The following is a 16489-nucleotide window of genomic DNA, read 5'->3' as shown; positions in this document are numbered from 1 at the left end:
CTCCACAGAGTCCAGACCACATTCACTCAGCCCCTCTATCCTGGGGTTTCTCTCAATGGTACTGCTGAGCTGGTTAAACTGTAGTAGGGTCCACATAGATACTAGTCATGCTGGTGTAGTCTATAGCTGAGCTGGTTAAACTGTAGTAGGGTCCACATAGATACTAGTTATGCTGGTGGTGATGGTCCCCAGATGTGATGATTCATTCTGCTCTGTTTTTATGTACAATGATTTGATTGATTTGATCTTCAGAAGATGTTATATATTACAATTAAATGCATTCATATTTTTTTAAGTGCAATGTTTTAATCTTATATATTCACATTAATCATGATGTATGCTGTTAATGTATGTTGGTTGTCATTCAGAACCATTGAAATGTTTTCACAATTGGTTCTCTGTCTCATTGTAATTTTCCTCAGTATCATGGAACAGGTAGTTACTTACTTGCTAATTGAACTATATGGGCCGGTTTCCCGGACACAGATGAAGCCTAGTCCTAGACTAAAAAGCATGTTCAATGGAGATGTCCGGGAAACCGACCCTAAGTTTGGCATCTTTTATTCTCCCATACTGCTCAGTCAAGCAACATTAAACCTGTCCAGCAGGTGGTGTTGTTAACCCAACAATAAAAACAGCAGAAATTTTGACTTGTCACTCAGTATATCAGTAATGTTCAGAATTGTACTTTAATATCATTGGAGATTGATGGGCTTTTTAATCCACTACCCAGAGTCAGGAACAGATGAAGTTAGGTCTGCTACTGTTCAGTTATTAAATATGATTCATGGTGATGGGAAATAAAAAAATACATCTAGTAGTAGTTTTCCTTTGCTATTTATTCCAAGGTGTGTCTTTAACTTGTAAATGGATTGTGTTGAAGCTGGCATGTGGTGTGGATGATAGAATAGAGTGAATAGAGGAGAGAAGAGAGGAGGAGAGGAGAACATAATATAGAAGACAGATAAGATAGAGAGATAATTCATACCCAGGGGAGTTACTGACTCTGGCCCAAATGACACCCTGTTCCCTACGTAGTGCACTAGGCTACTTCTGATCAGATCTAAAGTAGTGCACTACATAGGGAATAGGGTGGAGATTGGAGATTTGTGTGTCTTTAACTAGTAAATGTGTGGAAGCTGGCTAGTGGTGTGTCTTTAACTTGTAAATGTGTGGAAGCTGGCTAGTGGTGTGTCTTTAACTTGTAAATGTGTGGAAGCTGGCTAGTGGTGTGTCTTTAACTAGTAAATGTGTGGAAGCTGGCTAGTGGTGTGTCTTTAACTAGTAAATGTGTGGAAGCTGGCTAGTGGTGTGTCTTTAACTTGTAAATGTGTGGAAGCTGGCTAGTGGTGTGTCTTTAACTAGTAAATGTGTGGAAGCTGGCTAGTGGTGTGTCTTTAACTAGTAAATGTGTGGAAGCTGGCTAGTGGTGTGTCTTTAACTTGTAAATGTGTGGAAGCTGGCTAGTGGTGTGTCTTTATCTTGTAAATGTGTGGAAGCTGGCTAGTGGTGTGTCTTTAACTTGTAAATGTGTGGAAGCTGGCTAGTGGTGTGTCTTTAACTTGTAAATGTGTGGAAGCTGGCTAGTGGTGTGTAAATGTGTGGAAGCTGGCTAGTGGTGTGGGTGATAGAATAGAATGAATAGGGAGGATGGGAGGGGAAATGGGCAGATATATAAGACAGATGAGGGAGAGAGAGATTTCCATACAGGAGTTACTGACTCTGTCCCAAATGACACCCTGTTCCCTACGTAGTGCACTAGGCTACTTCTGACCAGATCAAAAGTAGTGCACTACATAGGGAATAGGGTGGAGATTGGAGATTTGCTCACTGTCATTAGAATGAATATTTCCATCCAGGAGTTACTGTCTCTGTCCCAAATCTCTCCCTGTTCCCTGCATAGTGCACTAGGCTTCTTATGACCAGATCTAAAGTAGTCTTCTAGATTTTACATGTTTTCTCCCTGTCATTAGAATAGGACAATATGGTAATGACTTTAGTGGTTTCCTCCCATTTTGTTTTTATTGGTTGTGTGTTGTGTTAGGTTTTCCCCTGTGTTCCTAATGGGAAATCCATTAACATTGAATCACAAACAAATTATATTCCATTTGTGTTTAGACAACTTCATGGCTGACATCCCCCAGTTCTGTTAAGACCCATTGAACTGGGTCACATTCTAAATGGTCACTTGTATTGATAGTCCATACTGGGCCTAACTGTGGTTAACCATACTGGAGGGTTTCTTTCTGCACACATATTCCCTCATCTCCAGAACTTTACCTGATGTCCTCTCTCTCTCTCTCTCTCTCTCTCTCTCTCTCTCTCTCTCTGTCTCTCTCTCTCTCTCTCTCTCTCTCTCTCTCTCTCTCTCTCTCTCTCTCTCTCTCTCTCTCTCTCTCTCTCTCTCTCTCTCTCTCTCTCTCTCTCTCTCTCTCTCTCCTCAAACTGTATAGAAAGCAGACAACCTCAATATGGTTTCATTCCTGTAGTTATCAGGACACATGGGGTGTGGAACTATTATCTCCTTTCTAAGTGTGAACTTGTCCACTTCCCTTCATGGATTTAAAAGGAAATGACTGGTATATGTAAACTACCTCCACCCCATGCCAACACCAATCCAATGCTTTGACATTTGAGAGGAGTAGTGAAGGAATGATACACTTCAGGAGGAAGGAGAGATTATTGGGACACACTCATGGAGTGATGATAGAGGGATGTGAAAGAGGAGAGAGGTAATGGTTGGACTTGACTTAGTTATTCTCTCATTAGACGTATTCTGTTTCAATAACATAATAGCATAACACAAAATAAGTAAATTTAAGGAAGTATCCATGTACAGTGGATTAAAATTCATAAAAAATCCTACAATGTGATTTTCTGGATTTTTTTTTCTCATTTTGTCTGTCATAGTTGACGTGTACCTATGATGAAAATTACAGGTCTCTCTCATCTTTTTAAGTGGGATAACTTGCACAATTAGTGGCTGACTAAATACTTTTTCCCCCCACTGTATTATAGATTTTATAATCACTTTTGAACCATTTTCACAAGTATGGGGTAAAATTTCACAACTCTTAATACAAAACTCAAAACAGATCATCAAAAAGGCTGTTTTTTCAGAACTTTAAGCACATTTTCAATTGACTAAGCGCAACACACAAAGGAAGTATCCTTGTATTATATCTTAATATGTGAAATGCTCACTTTCTCCCATAAGAATCATCAGTAGTTGATGTAGGGTTTCATCTGTCAAAAGGTAAATCACACCTGGTGACTTATGAGTTATAAATGTTATTACTGTGGAGTCACCATGATCAGGTTACTGTGGTGTGTGTGTGTGTGTGTGTTAGTCTTTGATTAGTTTAGTCTGTGTAAGTAGTCCACTAGGCTGTAATGTTAGTGGTTGCTTAATTAGAATGTTATAATATCATACTGTAATGTTAGTGGTTAACTCGTTAGAATATTAGAATATTATACTGTAATGTTAGTGGTTGTCTCATTTGAATATTACAATTCATACTGTAATGTTAGTGGTTGCCTCGTTAGAATATCAAACTGTAATGTTAGTGGTTGCCTCATTCGAATATTAGAATATCATACTGTAATGTTAGTGGTTGCCTCGTTAGAATATCAAACTGTAATGTTAGTGGTTGCCTCATTCGAATATCATACTGTAATGTTAGTGGTTGCCTCATTCGAATATTAGAATATCATACTGTAATGTTAGTGGTTACCTCATTAGAATATCATACTGTAATGTTAGTGGTTGCCTCATTAGAATATCATACTGTAATGTTAGTGGTTGCCTCATTCGAATATCATACTGTAATGTTAGTGGTTGACTCATTCGAATATCATACTGTAATGTTAGTGGTTGCGTCCACCCCTATGTTTTCCCTCTGTTTTTCTTATTGAAAATCAATTTACAATTCATCCCCCCAAAAATCCTATTACGGTTTTGTTTTAATCACTTTGGTACTATTTTCACAAGCAGGTGGTACATTTTCACAACTCTTAGTATAAAACTCCAAGCTGGTCACGCTTGTAAGGCAGCCAGTCTTTCATTCAAAACCTGTCATTGTGCATTCATTTGGATTGTAAACATCTCTCACCACACAAACATTGATTCAAAATATAAATGTAATGAGAGCATTCGTTTAATCACCCAAACAACTTAAATCTACTCAATTGAAAATATATAATTAACTACCAGTTAATCCAATAGCAATCACTGCAAGATAATTGTTTCAAATAACCCTTAGAAGTGCTGAAAGTAATATGCTACAGTACTGTAAATTACAGTTTACATTAGGCAATACACTTACATTACCCAACAAAATTGACAATCTATAATTTACATGATATCTATCCAATGTGTAATCAAAGGTGTGATCAATGAAGAAATCCTCAACAATCAGTCATGGGAAAAAAAAAAAAAAAAAAATCCAGATATAATTGCATCATACATGTAAGACATTAAATGAACGAAAATAAAATAATGTTTAGCACGCATTAATTTGCATCAAGACTAGAGCGTTTGGCCATAAATTCTCATCCACATCAGTAAATGTCCTCATTGTTCATGCACCGCTGGAGAAACCTTTCGGCATGTTGAATCAAAGCTTGACATTGGTCTGCATTGATGTCATCACATGCCTCATCCATGGCCAGAAGGAGGGTGGCAGGCTCATGGGGATGGCGATCGTACACCTTCCACCTCCATGATGAAAAAAATAATTTAATAAGGTTGAGGAAGTATGGGGGCTGGTATAGGGTCACGAATCAGGGAGGGACCTGAAACCATGCCTGAACCACCTGTGAATGGTGGAACCTGACATTGTCCCACACAATGACATAGGTGACCCCTTCACCTTGACAGGCCTGCTCAATTTCATTGAGAAACACAATGAGGTGTGCAGCGTGGTAGGATCCAAGTAATGGTCTACGTCCTACCACACCATCTTCAGAGATAGCTGCTGCTCTTGGAAATGTTTCCCCCATGTTGTCCAGGCACTTGGACGGACGCCCGTTGGTAGATGAGGTTCCGACCACGGCACCCAAGTTTTGGCCAGGTTGAAGCCCGCTTCATCAACAAAGATATACCAGTGATGGTTCACAGCAGCATCAAGCACCATCACCCTCTAAATATATATTTTGGTTAGTTATTTTTACAGTATAGTTCCAATATGATATTGTGAAGTAGCATGTTCATTAATAGTAACAGTAATACAGTATATAGTGCTGTACCTGAACATACTCGGCCCCCAGTTGTTTCTCTCAGAAGGCTCCAGGTCAATGTGTTCCATAGATACCTGGTGCCTCTTCAAAAGGCAGGTGATTGTTGGTAGGCTGATGGATGCCACATTCGCAAAGGTGTCATCATTCTCCTCAATGGCCTGCTTTATTTCAGACAGACGTATGTCATTCCTGGCCCTCACCATTTCCACCACTGCCCACTCCTGCTGGTCGGTCAGCACACGGCCACCACCACCATGGGGTCTTCTGTCAATTTTGAGGGTAGAACATAGTATACTGTAAATAGATCATACTGGAAGAATACTGGAACAAGTTATGTGAATTTACATGCATTACAACATGTGATTTATTGTAAATGTAATGGTAAAGCATAGTGCATATCCTTCAGACTTACCGGTTTTCTTGGAGAAAATGTTCTCATGATCTTATTGACAGTTGATCTTTTCAGATTGGGGTGAACTAATCTGACAGCCTCTGCCATGGTAAGGCCTCTGTTCACCACATGGTCAACGACGATGGCCCTGACTTCATTAGACAAAAGAGTTCCCTGCCGTCTGTCTCCCTCTCTCTGATGTCCACCTCTTTGACCTCTCTGACCTCTTTAATGGGGCCCATCCCTCCTCTCTGATTGGCCCCTTGTCCACAAGCTCTTTGATTTCTTCCTCTCTCTTGCTGTCTATCCTGCTCCATGTTGAAAGAAATGTTCATAAACATCCTTTTATATGGTGACCAATTGTGGTTCCCACTATGTGGAATCAATTAGCAATAATGAGCAGTCATTATGTATGGTTATCATGTATCATACATGTTATCTAGATGTTTATACTTTACAAACACAGAAGTTAGTAAGTATGAGACAATCTTTACTGAACTGATCGGGTCCATTGAGAGAATACTCACTGAGGTGAAAAGGTTGATTAGAGGCCAGGAGAAGACTGCAGTGAGACGGGTTAAAGGACTCCTGGAGCAACTGGAGCAGGAGATAGCTGAGCTGAGGAAGAGAAGCACTGAGCTGGAGCAGCTCTCACACACAGAGGATCACATCCATTTCCTCCAGGTAACTCAACTGCCTTGATACATGTGATATGAAGTTGCATTTTTTAATAGTGACAGAATTCGAAATGTCTCCTTAGCTGAAGACCAAAGAAGAGTTGTCCCTCTGTAAATGATATTCAAACACCCTCTCAAAGACAACATACATGTTCTTTCTTTTACTTATTGGGTTTTGTTCTTCATCAGTCAGACGTCCTCCAGCTGACATTGGATCTGAATGAAGCTTATCCAGAACTCAGGCTGTCTGATGGAAACTGGATGGTGACAGCCACTGATAAAGCTCAGCCCTATCCTGACTACTGGAGACAGGTGCTGTGTAGAGAGGGCCTGTCTGGAGTCTGCTACTGGGAGGTAGAGTGGAGCGGTGGATGGGTTGAAATAGCAGTGTCATATAAAGGGATCAGCAGGAAAGGAAAGGTCCCAGAGTCTACATTTCTAGGTAACAGTCAGTCCTGGACTTTGGAGTGCTATCCCCCCCATTGTAGGGTTTGGCCCAATGCTAATAAAACAGAAATATCTGTCCCCTGCTCCTCCAGAGTAGGAGTGGACCTGGACCACAGGGCAGGAACTCTGTCCTTCTACAGCGTCTCTGACACAATGACCCTCCTCCACAGAGTCCAGACCACATTCACTCAGCCCCTCTATCCTGGGTTTGGGATTGGTACAAAATCACATCTCAATAATTACCAGTAGGTACAGATGATTTCAACCATTTCAGACATATTGATGGAGAGCTTCTGGGTTATTAACAGTCTTCCGGTAGGCCTATGATCTGGTTCAAAAGCCTTGTCCCAGATCTGTTAGTGGTCTTGCTAAACAGATGGCATGATAGCACATACAGACTGACACTCAGGCTTCAGACTTTTACTGTCTACCTGATCACCTCTTGGCTGTTGCAATCCTCTGTAAATGTGTCTCTTTTTCTCTTGATGTAAACTGTAGTACTGGCAAACCAGTCAAATCAGAAACTGCGATCATTGTTGATCCATTTATGATCAGATGAGAATAGTTAAATCACCCATGTACATGTATGAATCCAAACAATTCAGTTGTCTGAATCAATGTGGTCTTTCAAAATAAAAGTCATCATCATGACATTGGAATTGCTCTACTATTGAATTGATTGACACAATGAATCAGCTATTTACAGTAATCTATGTACCAATATATATTTAGACAAATAGATGATACATAAAACACTCCCACATCACATCCATTTAGACAAATAGACGACACATAATACACCCACACATTATATTGGAGTAGGAAGGAACACAAAGATTGAAGTCTATGACCGTCTAAACCAGTGGTATTCAAAGTCGGGGTCGCGACTCCTAGTGGGGTCACGGGGGAAACAAAAAATGAAGAGTACAGATTATTGTATGGGACAATATACAAAAGTTTTTGAGAAAGATCATTATTGAGTAAATGTATTTATTCTGATGAATACCGCTGATATAAACTGACTGTCTAAAACTGACTGTTGAATACCACTGATCTAAACGGACTGTTTAAAACTGACTGTTGAATACCGCTGATCTAAACTGACTGTCTAAAACTGACTGTTGAATACCGCTGATCTAAACTGACTGTTTAATACTGACTGTTGAATACCGCTGATCTAAACTGACTGTCTAAAACTGACTGTCAATTAAATGAATACACAGTACATACAATATATATATACAAAAGTATGTGGACACCCCTTCAAATTAGTGGATTTGGCTATTTCAGCCACACCCGTTGCTGACAGGTGTATAAAATCGAGCACACAGCCGTGCAATCCCCATAGACTTGATTTGATTTATTAGGATCCCCATTAGCCAACGCCAATGGCAACAGCTAGTCTTACTGGGGTCCGACATATAACAAAAAATACATTACAGACAAAATACTTTACAATTTACATACATTAACATGTAGTGTGTGTGTGTGCATCTATCAGTTACACATACATGTCAGTACATACACACAACAAGTAGGTCACATGGGGGAGAGGCGTTGTGCCGTGAGGTGTTGCTTTATTTGTTTTTTTATATAATATAATATGCCATTTAGCAGACGCTTTTATCCAAAGCGACTTACAGTCATGTATGCATACATTTTTACGTATGGATGGTCCCGGGGATCGAACCCACTACCCTGGCGTTACAAGCGCCATGCTCTACCAGCTGAGCTACAGAGGACCACAGTTTGCTGTTCACTTGCACTATATAAGATGGAAGGGAGTTCCATGCTATCATGGGTGGCTCTGTATCCTGTAATACTGCACGTTTCCTTGAATTTGTCATGGACCTGGGGACTGTGAAAAGACCCCTGGTGGCATGTCTGTTGGGATAAGTGTGTGTGTCAGTGAAGTGTGTGTGTGTCACTGAATTTCCAACACATTAATGTTTCTTATAAAAACAAGGTGACATAGTCAGTCTTTACTCAACTCTTAGCCAAGAGAGACTGGGATGGATACTATTAATATCAGCTCTCTGATTACAATGAAGAGCAAGACGTGCTGCTCTGTTCTGGGCCAGCTGCAGCTTAACTAGGTCTTTCTTTGCAGCACTTGACCATTATGACTGGACAATAATCAAGATAAGACAAAACTAGAGCATGCAGGACTTGCTTTGTGGAGTGTGGTGTCAAAAAAGCAGAGCATCTCTTTATTACGGACAGACCTGTCCCCATCTTTACAACCATTGAATCTATATGTTTTGACCATGACAGTTTACAATCTAAGGTAACACCAAGTAATTTAGTCTCCTCAACCTGTTCAACAGCCACATCATTCATTATCAGATTCAGCTGAGGTCTAGAACTTAGGGAATTATTTGTACCAAATACAATGTTCTTAGTTTTAGAGATGTTCAAGGCCAGTTTATTACTGGCCATCCATTCCAAAACAGACTGCAACTCTTTGTTAAGGGTTTCAGTGACTTCATTAGCTGTGGTTTCTGATGTGTATATGGTTGAATCATCAGCATACATGGACACACATGCTTAGTGTAATGCCAGTGGAAGGTCACTGGTAAAAATTGAAAAGAGTACAGGGCCATGAGACAAACATTGGCAGTAGAATGGCCTTACTAAAATGCTCAATGACTTTCAACGTGGCACCGTCATAGGATGCCACCTTTCTAACAAGTCAGTTTGTCAAATTTCTGCCCTGCTTGAGCTGCCCCGGTCAACTGCAAGTGCTGTTATTCTGAAGTGGAAACGTCTAGGAGCAACAACGGCTCAGCCGCAAAGTGGTAGGCCACACAAGCTCACAAAACAGGACCACTGAGTGCTGAAGCGCGTAGCACTTAAAAACGTCTGTCCTCGGTTGTAACACTCACTACTGAGTTCCAAACTCCCTCTGGAAGCAGTGTCAGCACAAGAACTGTTCGTCAGGAGCTTCATGAAATGGGATCCGTGGACGAGCAGCCGCACACAAGCCTAAGATCACCATGCGCAATGCCAAGCTTCGGCTGGTAGTGTAAAGCTCGCCGCTATTGGTCTCTGGAGCAGTGGAAACGTGTGATGAATCACACTTCACCATCTGGCAGGCCGACTGACGAATCTGGATTTGGCGGATGCAAGGAAAACCTACTTGCCCCAATGCATAGTGCTAACTATTACGTTTTGTGGAGGAGGAATAATGGTCTGGGGCTGTTTTTCATGGTTTGGGCTAGACTCCTTAGTTCCAGTGAAGGGAAATCTTAACGCTACAGCATACAATGACATTCTAGATGATTCTGTGCTTCCAACTTTGTGGCAACAGTTTGGGGAAGGCCTTATTTGTTTCAACATGACAATGCCCCCATGCACAAAGCGATGTCCATAGAGAAATGGTTTGCCGAGATCGGTGTGGAAGAACTTGACTGGCCTGCACAGAGCCCTGACCTCAACCCCATCGAACACCTTTGTGATGAATAAGAACGCCAACTGCGAGCCAGGCCTAATCGCCCAACATCAGTGCCCGACCTCACTAATGCTCTTGTGGCTGAATGGAAGCAAGTCCCCGCAGCAATGTTCCAACATCTAGTGGAAAGCCTTCCTAGAAGAGTGGAGGCTGTTATAGCAGCAAAGGGGGGACAAACTCCATATTAATGCCCATTATTTTGGAATGAGATGTTCGATGATTAGGTGTCCACATGCATGTGTCCAGCACTACAGGGGACTAAGGTAGTGTAGAGGTCACAACACTGTTTCTATGGAGACTGTTGTGGAAGAGCGTTCCATGGTGTCGTAGAATCACAGGCAGGTCTTGTACTGCAGGAGTTTCTCTGCCAGAAGGCTGCTTCCTACTCCTCTACTCTGCACCACACTCAGGTCTAGGTACCTGGGACACAGGGGAGGAGAGACTGCTAGGGTGGATCTGTCTCAATACTGTCACCTCTCTCAATACTGTCACCTGTCTCAATACTGTCACCTGTCTCAAAACTGTCACCTGTCTCAGTACTGTCACCTGTCTCAGTACTGTCACCTGTCTCAGTACTGTCAACTGTCTCAATACTGTCACCTGTCTCAAAACTGTCACCTGTCTCAATACTGTCAGCTGTCTCATACTGTCACCTGTCTCAATACTGTCACCTGTCTCAATACTGTCACTTGTCTCAATACTGTCACCTGTCTCAATACTGTCACCTGTCTCATCTGCACAGACTATATTAATACTTTGTTCAGGTCACCTCAAGGGGTCAAGGAAATTCTCAAATTTGTATCACTGAAAATCTCCTTTGTCTCATCTACAGGGACTATATTGATACATGAGAGGTTCTCATACTGTACCTGGAAGATATCCACCAGAACACCAGAGTGTTTATGGTCATCAACATGGCTAAGAAGAAGACGAAATGCTCCAGATTCCCTTCATGCAGTGTGTTTGGGTAGAAGTTACCTGTAGTTGGACAGGAGAACAGTACTATCAGTGGCCATAGGACTGAATCACCATAATGCAGACAGAACCCCATCAACCATTCCAACATGAATGTATGTTCCTCTTCAGTTTCTATGGTTACGATGATGCATCTGTTAGTGAAGCCTTTACCTCCAGAGAGTAGGTAGACCAGCTGGATGATGAGGGCTCCCAGGAAACAACCCCTTCCGTAGGACAGGGGGAGGAAGTGCAGGGAGATGCCTCTGATATGACTGGGTGTCAGGTGGAAGGAGATCACAGAGCCTGGAACAGAGAAGAGAGGAAGGCTGGGAAGAGAAAGAAGCATTCATTTGGTTCAAACGTCTCTTGTCTGTCTCTAATACACCAGTAGGGGGCATCCTAACCCTAGCTTCCAGAGTTCAGAATACTATCCTCCATGTTGGCAGTTGGTTCCAACACTCCACATTCTAACTTCATCCTAACTACATATGGTGTCCATTGACATTCGAAATCTCAAACCCAGTTTGTCTCTGTGTATGAACAGTGTAGCAGCAATAGGTGTGTCAGAAATACGTGCTGGCTCTCTGTCACTCACAGGCAGGGGTGACGAGGGCCTCAGCCAGCCCCAGTAGGATGTACTGGGGAGCCAGCTGGAAGCAGGCCATGGAGGACACCTGGAGCACCTTCCCTGACAGGGCCTGCTCCGTCAGAGGATAGCCCTTCCTGTGGACCTCAGACAGGCCCGCTACCAGGACAGACTGGGATGCACACGCATGACCCAGCACTGAGAGAGGAGAGGAGGGAGGGGACAGGGAGAGAAACAGAGAGAGAGAGGGAGAGAGAGAGACATTAACATTGACTGGCTCATTGATGTGGATGGTATTTGTGCATGTGTGTGTCTGTGTGTCAGTCTGTGTATGTGTGTATCTGTGCGGTGCGTGTGTGTGTGTATCTGTGTGTGTGTATCTGTGTGTGTGTGTGTGCTTACTGATGACTCTGGCGGGGTAGAAGTGTGTTTTCTCCATGGACAGGTAGCAGGAGGTGACACACTCCATGAGATTGGCCAGCATCAGCAGAGGTAGGATGCTGATGATGTTCATGGCACCGATGGGCAGGAGGAAGCTGTTCAGGTGCAGGTTAGAGTTCATGGTCTGAATGTCGTAACCTGATGGGATCTGTGGGAGAGGTCAGGGTAACAACAGATTCTAGGACAACTTTATGGAGCATAAATAAACATTATTGATTTGCCTGTTTTACTCCCATCATCTGAAAAATCATGTATTTGGACTTTCCACTGAAAACAAACAATGACCTGAAAATGTTCTAAAAATCAATGAATGAATGGAACCATTTATTTGTCTCTACAGTTTGAAGGAAGTTTCTAACTAACATTAGCGCTATGAAGTCTATAGTAACTGCTAGCATGCCATAGACTTCCAGTCATTGCTCTAACGCTAGTTGGCATTGGCTCCCAAAACGACCTCTAACTTCCTTCATACAGGATGCAGAGACATTAAAATGGTGTCCATGAGTTCATCTGACTCTGGGGAAGTAGATAAAGGGCTTCACTGCCTAAATCCCAAAGTAAATCTTTAAATTGAGTTTTTAAGTGATTGCAATGATTAATTTTTACATGTACATTTACATTTTAATCATTTAGCAGACGCTCTTATCCAGAGCGACTTTCAATTAATGCAAAATGTGAACCACTATTTTAAAAAATGGTACAAAAGAGTATTTTGTATTTTGAAAATAAAAATACATTGGAGTGTAGTTCAGCCCAGTGTGATTAAAATGACAAAATACTCAGAAGTAGTTAAAATACATATTTCATATAGATGTAACATAAATACTAACCATCTCTGGCTACTACCCAACACTCTGTCACATTTCCTTATCAAATAAACCACACCCCCTCTACATACAGAGTACACTGTTAAGTAGGAAGCCACTTCCTGTCATCTGGTGTAGAGTTTCATGAAACACAAAGTAATCTTTGACACTGCCATTGATTAACCTACGGGAGAGAGCACCAAAATGGCAGAGAATCAGGGCCTGTTCCATTGCTCCATCTGTCTGGATCCACTGAAGGATCCGGTGACTACTGCCTGTGGACACAGCTACTGTATGGACTGTATTAAAGAAAGCTGGGATCAGGATCGTCTGAAAGGGGTCTATAGCTGTCCTCAGTGCAGAGAGACCTTCACTCCAAGGCCTAATCTGAGGAAAAATAACATGTTGGCTGAAGTGGTGGAGAAACTGAAGAAGACAGGACTCCAGGCTGCTCCCCCTCCTGCTCTGTGCTATGCTGGACCTGGAGATGTGGCGTGTGATGTCTGCACTGGGACCAGAAAGCAGAAAGCCCTCATGTCCTGTCTGGTGTGTCTGGCCTCTTACTGTGAGACTCACCTCCAACCTCACTATGAATTTCCTGCTTTCAAGAACCACAAGCTGGTCAAAGCCACCCCACAACTACAGGAGAAGATCTGCTCTCATCATGACAAACTGCTGGAAGTTTACTGTCGTACCGATCAGCAGTGTATCTGTTATCTGTGTACAATGGATGAACATAAAGGCCATAATACAGTGTCAGCTGCAGTAGAGAGGACTGAGAAACAGGTAAGACCAGAACTACTTGTTGGTGACTGTCTGATAAACAAAGAAATAAAGATACAGTAGGAACTAAGGCTGTTTGAATATGAGATCATTCAAATGATATCGATGCACGGCAGAACAAATATGAACACAAACCTTCAGTACATTGGGTTTGCTCCAAATGTATCACCATTTTCTAAAGTCAAACAACATTATCATTCTGAATGCCCTTTTATGAGTCCAAAGTTCAGCCTCAACCCCTTGATACATGTACGCCTACCATAAAAACAGAGAGAGAGTGAGAGAGAGAGACATTAACATTGACTGGCTCATTGATGTGGATGGTATTTGTGCATGTGTGTGTCTGTGTGTCAGTCTGTGTATGTGTGTATCTGTGCGGTGCGTGTGTGTGTGTATCTGTGTGTGTGTATCTGTGTGTGTGTGTGTGCTTACTGATGACTCTGGCGGGGTAGAAGTGTGTTTTCTCCATGGACAGGTAGCAGGAGGTGACACACTCCATGAGATTGGCCAGCATCAGCAGAGGTAGGATGCTAATGATGTTCATGGCACCGATGGGCAGGAGGAAGCTGTTCAGGTGCAGGTTAGAGTTCATGGTCTGAATGTCGTAACCTGATGGGATCTGTGGGAGAGGTCAGGGTAACAACAGATTCTAGGACAACTTTATGGAGCATAAATAAACATTATTGATTTGCCTGTTTTACTCCCATCATCTGAAAAATCATGTATTTGGACTTTCCACTGAAAACAAACAATGACCTGAAAATGTTCTAAAAATCAATGAATGAATGGAACCATTTATTTGTCTCTACAGTTTGAAGGAAGTTTCTAACTAACATTAGCGCTATGAAGTCTATAGTAACTGCTAGCATGCCATAGACTTCCAGTCATTGCTCTAACGCTAGTTGGCATTGGCTCCCAAAACGACCTCTAACTTCCTTCATACAGGATGCAGAGACATTAAAATGGTGTCCATGAGTTCATCTGACTCTGGGGAAGTAGATAAAGGGCTTCACTGCCTAAATCCCAAAGTAAATCTTTAAATTGAGTTTTTAAGTGATTGCAATGATTAATTTTTACATGTACATTTACATTTTAATCATTTAGCAGACGCTCTTATCCAGAGCGACTTTCAATTAATGCAAAATGTGAACCACTATTTTAAAAAATGGTACAAAAGAGTATTTTGTATTTTGAAAATAAAAATACATTGGAGTGTAGTTCAGCCCAGTGTGATTAAAATGACAAAATACTCAGAAGTAGTTAAAATACATATTTCATATAGATGTAACATAAATACTAACCATCTCTGGCTACTACCCAACACTCTGTCACATTTCCTTATCAAATAAACCACACCCCCTCTACATACAGAGTACACTGTTAAGTAGGAAGCCACTTCCTGTCATCTGGTGTAGAGTTTCATGAAACACAAAGTAATCTTTGACACTGCCATTGATTAACCTACGGGAGAGAGCACCAAAATGGCAGAGAATCAGGGCCTGTTCCATTGCTCCATCTGTCTGGATCCACTGAAGGATCCGGTGACTACTGCCTGTGGACACAGCTACTGTATGGACTGTATTAAAGAAAGCTGGGATCAGGATCGTCTGAAAGGGGTCTATAGCTGTCCTCAGTGCAGAGAGACCTTCACTCCAAGGCCTAATCTGAGGAAAAATAACATGTTGGCTGAAGTGGTGGAGAAACTGAAGAAGACAGGACTCCAGGCTGCTCCCCCTCCTGCTCTGTGCTATGCTGGACCTGGAGATGTGGCGTGTGATGTCTGCACTGGGACCAGAAAGCAGAAAGCCCTCATGTCCTGTCTGGTGTGTCTGGCCTCTTACTGTGAGACTCACCTCCAACCTCACTATGAATTTCCTGCTTTCAAGAACCACAAGCTGGTCAAAGCCACCCCACAACTACAGGAGAAGATCTGCTCTCATCATGACAAACTGCTGGAAGTTTACTGTCGTACCGATCAGCAGTGTATCTGTTATCTGTGTACAATGGATGAACATAAAGGCCATAATACAGTGTCAGCTGCAGTAGAGAGGACTGAGAAACAGGTAAGACCAGAACTACTTGTTGGTGACTGTCTGATAAACAAAGAAATAAAGATACAGTAGGAACTAAGGCTGTTTGAATATGAGATCATTCAAATGATATCGATGCACGGCAGAACAAATATGAACACAAACCTTCAGTACATTGGGTTTGCTCCAAATGTATCACCATTTTCTAAAGTCAAACAACATTATCATTCTGAATGCCCTTTTATGAGTCCAAAGTTCAGCCTCAACCCCTTGATACATGTACGCCTACCATAAAAACAGAGAGAGAGTGAGAGAGAGAGACATTAACATTGACTGGCTCATTGATGTGGATGGTATTTGTGCATGTGTGTGTCTGTGTGTCAGTCTGTGTATGTGTGTATCTGTGCGGTGCGTGTGTGTGTGTATCTGTGTGTGTGTATCTGTGTGTGTGTGTGTGCTTACTGATGACTCTGGCGGGGTAGAAGTGTGTTTTCTCCATGGACAGGTAGCAGGAGGTGACACACTCCATGAGATTGGCCAGCATCAGCAGAGGTAGGATGCTAATGATGTTCATGGCACCGATGGGCAGGAGGAAGCTGTTCAGGTGCAGGTTAGAGTTCATGGTCTGAATGTCGTAACCTGATGGGATCTGTGGGAGAGGTCAGGGTAACAACAGATTCTA

At 42.1% G+C, this 16489-nt stretch overlaps 2 protein-coding genes across 2 annotated transcripts in view; one reads left to right on the top strand and one right to left on the bottom strand.

The window, feature by feature from the left end:
• Positions 1–16489, bottom strand: part of LOC311122154 (uncharacterized protein) — a gene marked incomplete at both ends in the record, with an annotated part of 314006 nt that overhangs the window by 93889 nt on the left and 203628 nt on the right. The window lies entirely within an intron of this gene.
• LOC311122149 (E3 ubiquitin/ISG15 ligase TRIM25-like) lies at positions 13199–13840 on the top strand (the record flags this gene model as incomplete). The annotated part of the gene is made up of 1 exon (XM_084196551.1): positions 13199–13840. One exon carries the CDS (start codon positions 13199–13201, stop codon positions 13838–13840), a length of 642 nt encoding a protein of 213 aa, XP_084052677.1.

Source organism: Coregonus lavaretus (assembly GCF_964263955.1).
Source record: "Coregonus lavaretus genome assembly, contig: HAP1_SCAFFOLD_334, whole genome shotgun sequence".
Taxonomy (NCBI): Eukaryota; Metazoa; Chordata; class Actinopteri; order Salmoniformes; family Salmonidae; genus Coregonus; species Coregonus lavaretus.
The sequence above is the reverse complement of the archived record's forward strand: the minus strand, read 5'-3'. Positions and strand labels throughout refer to the sequence as shown.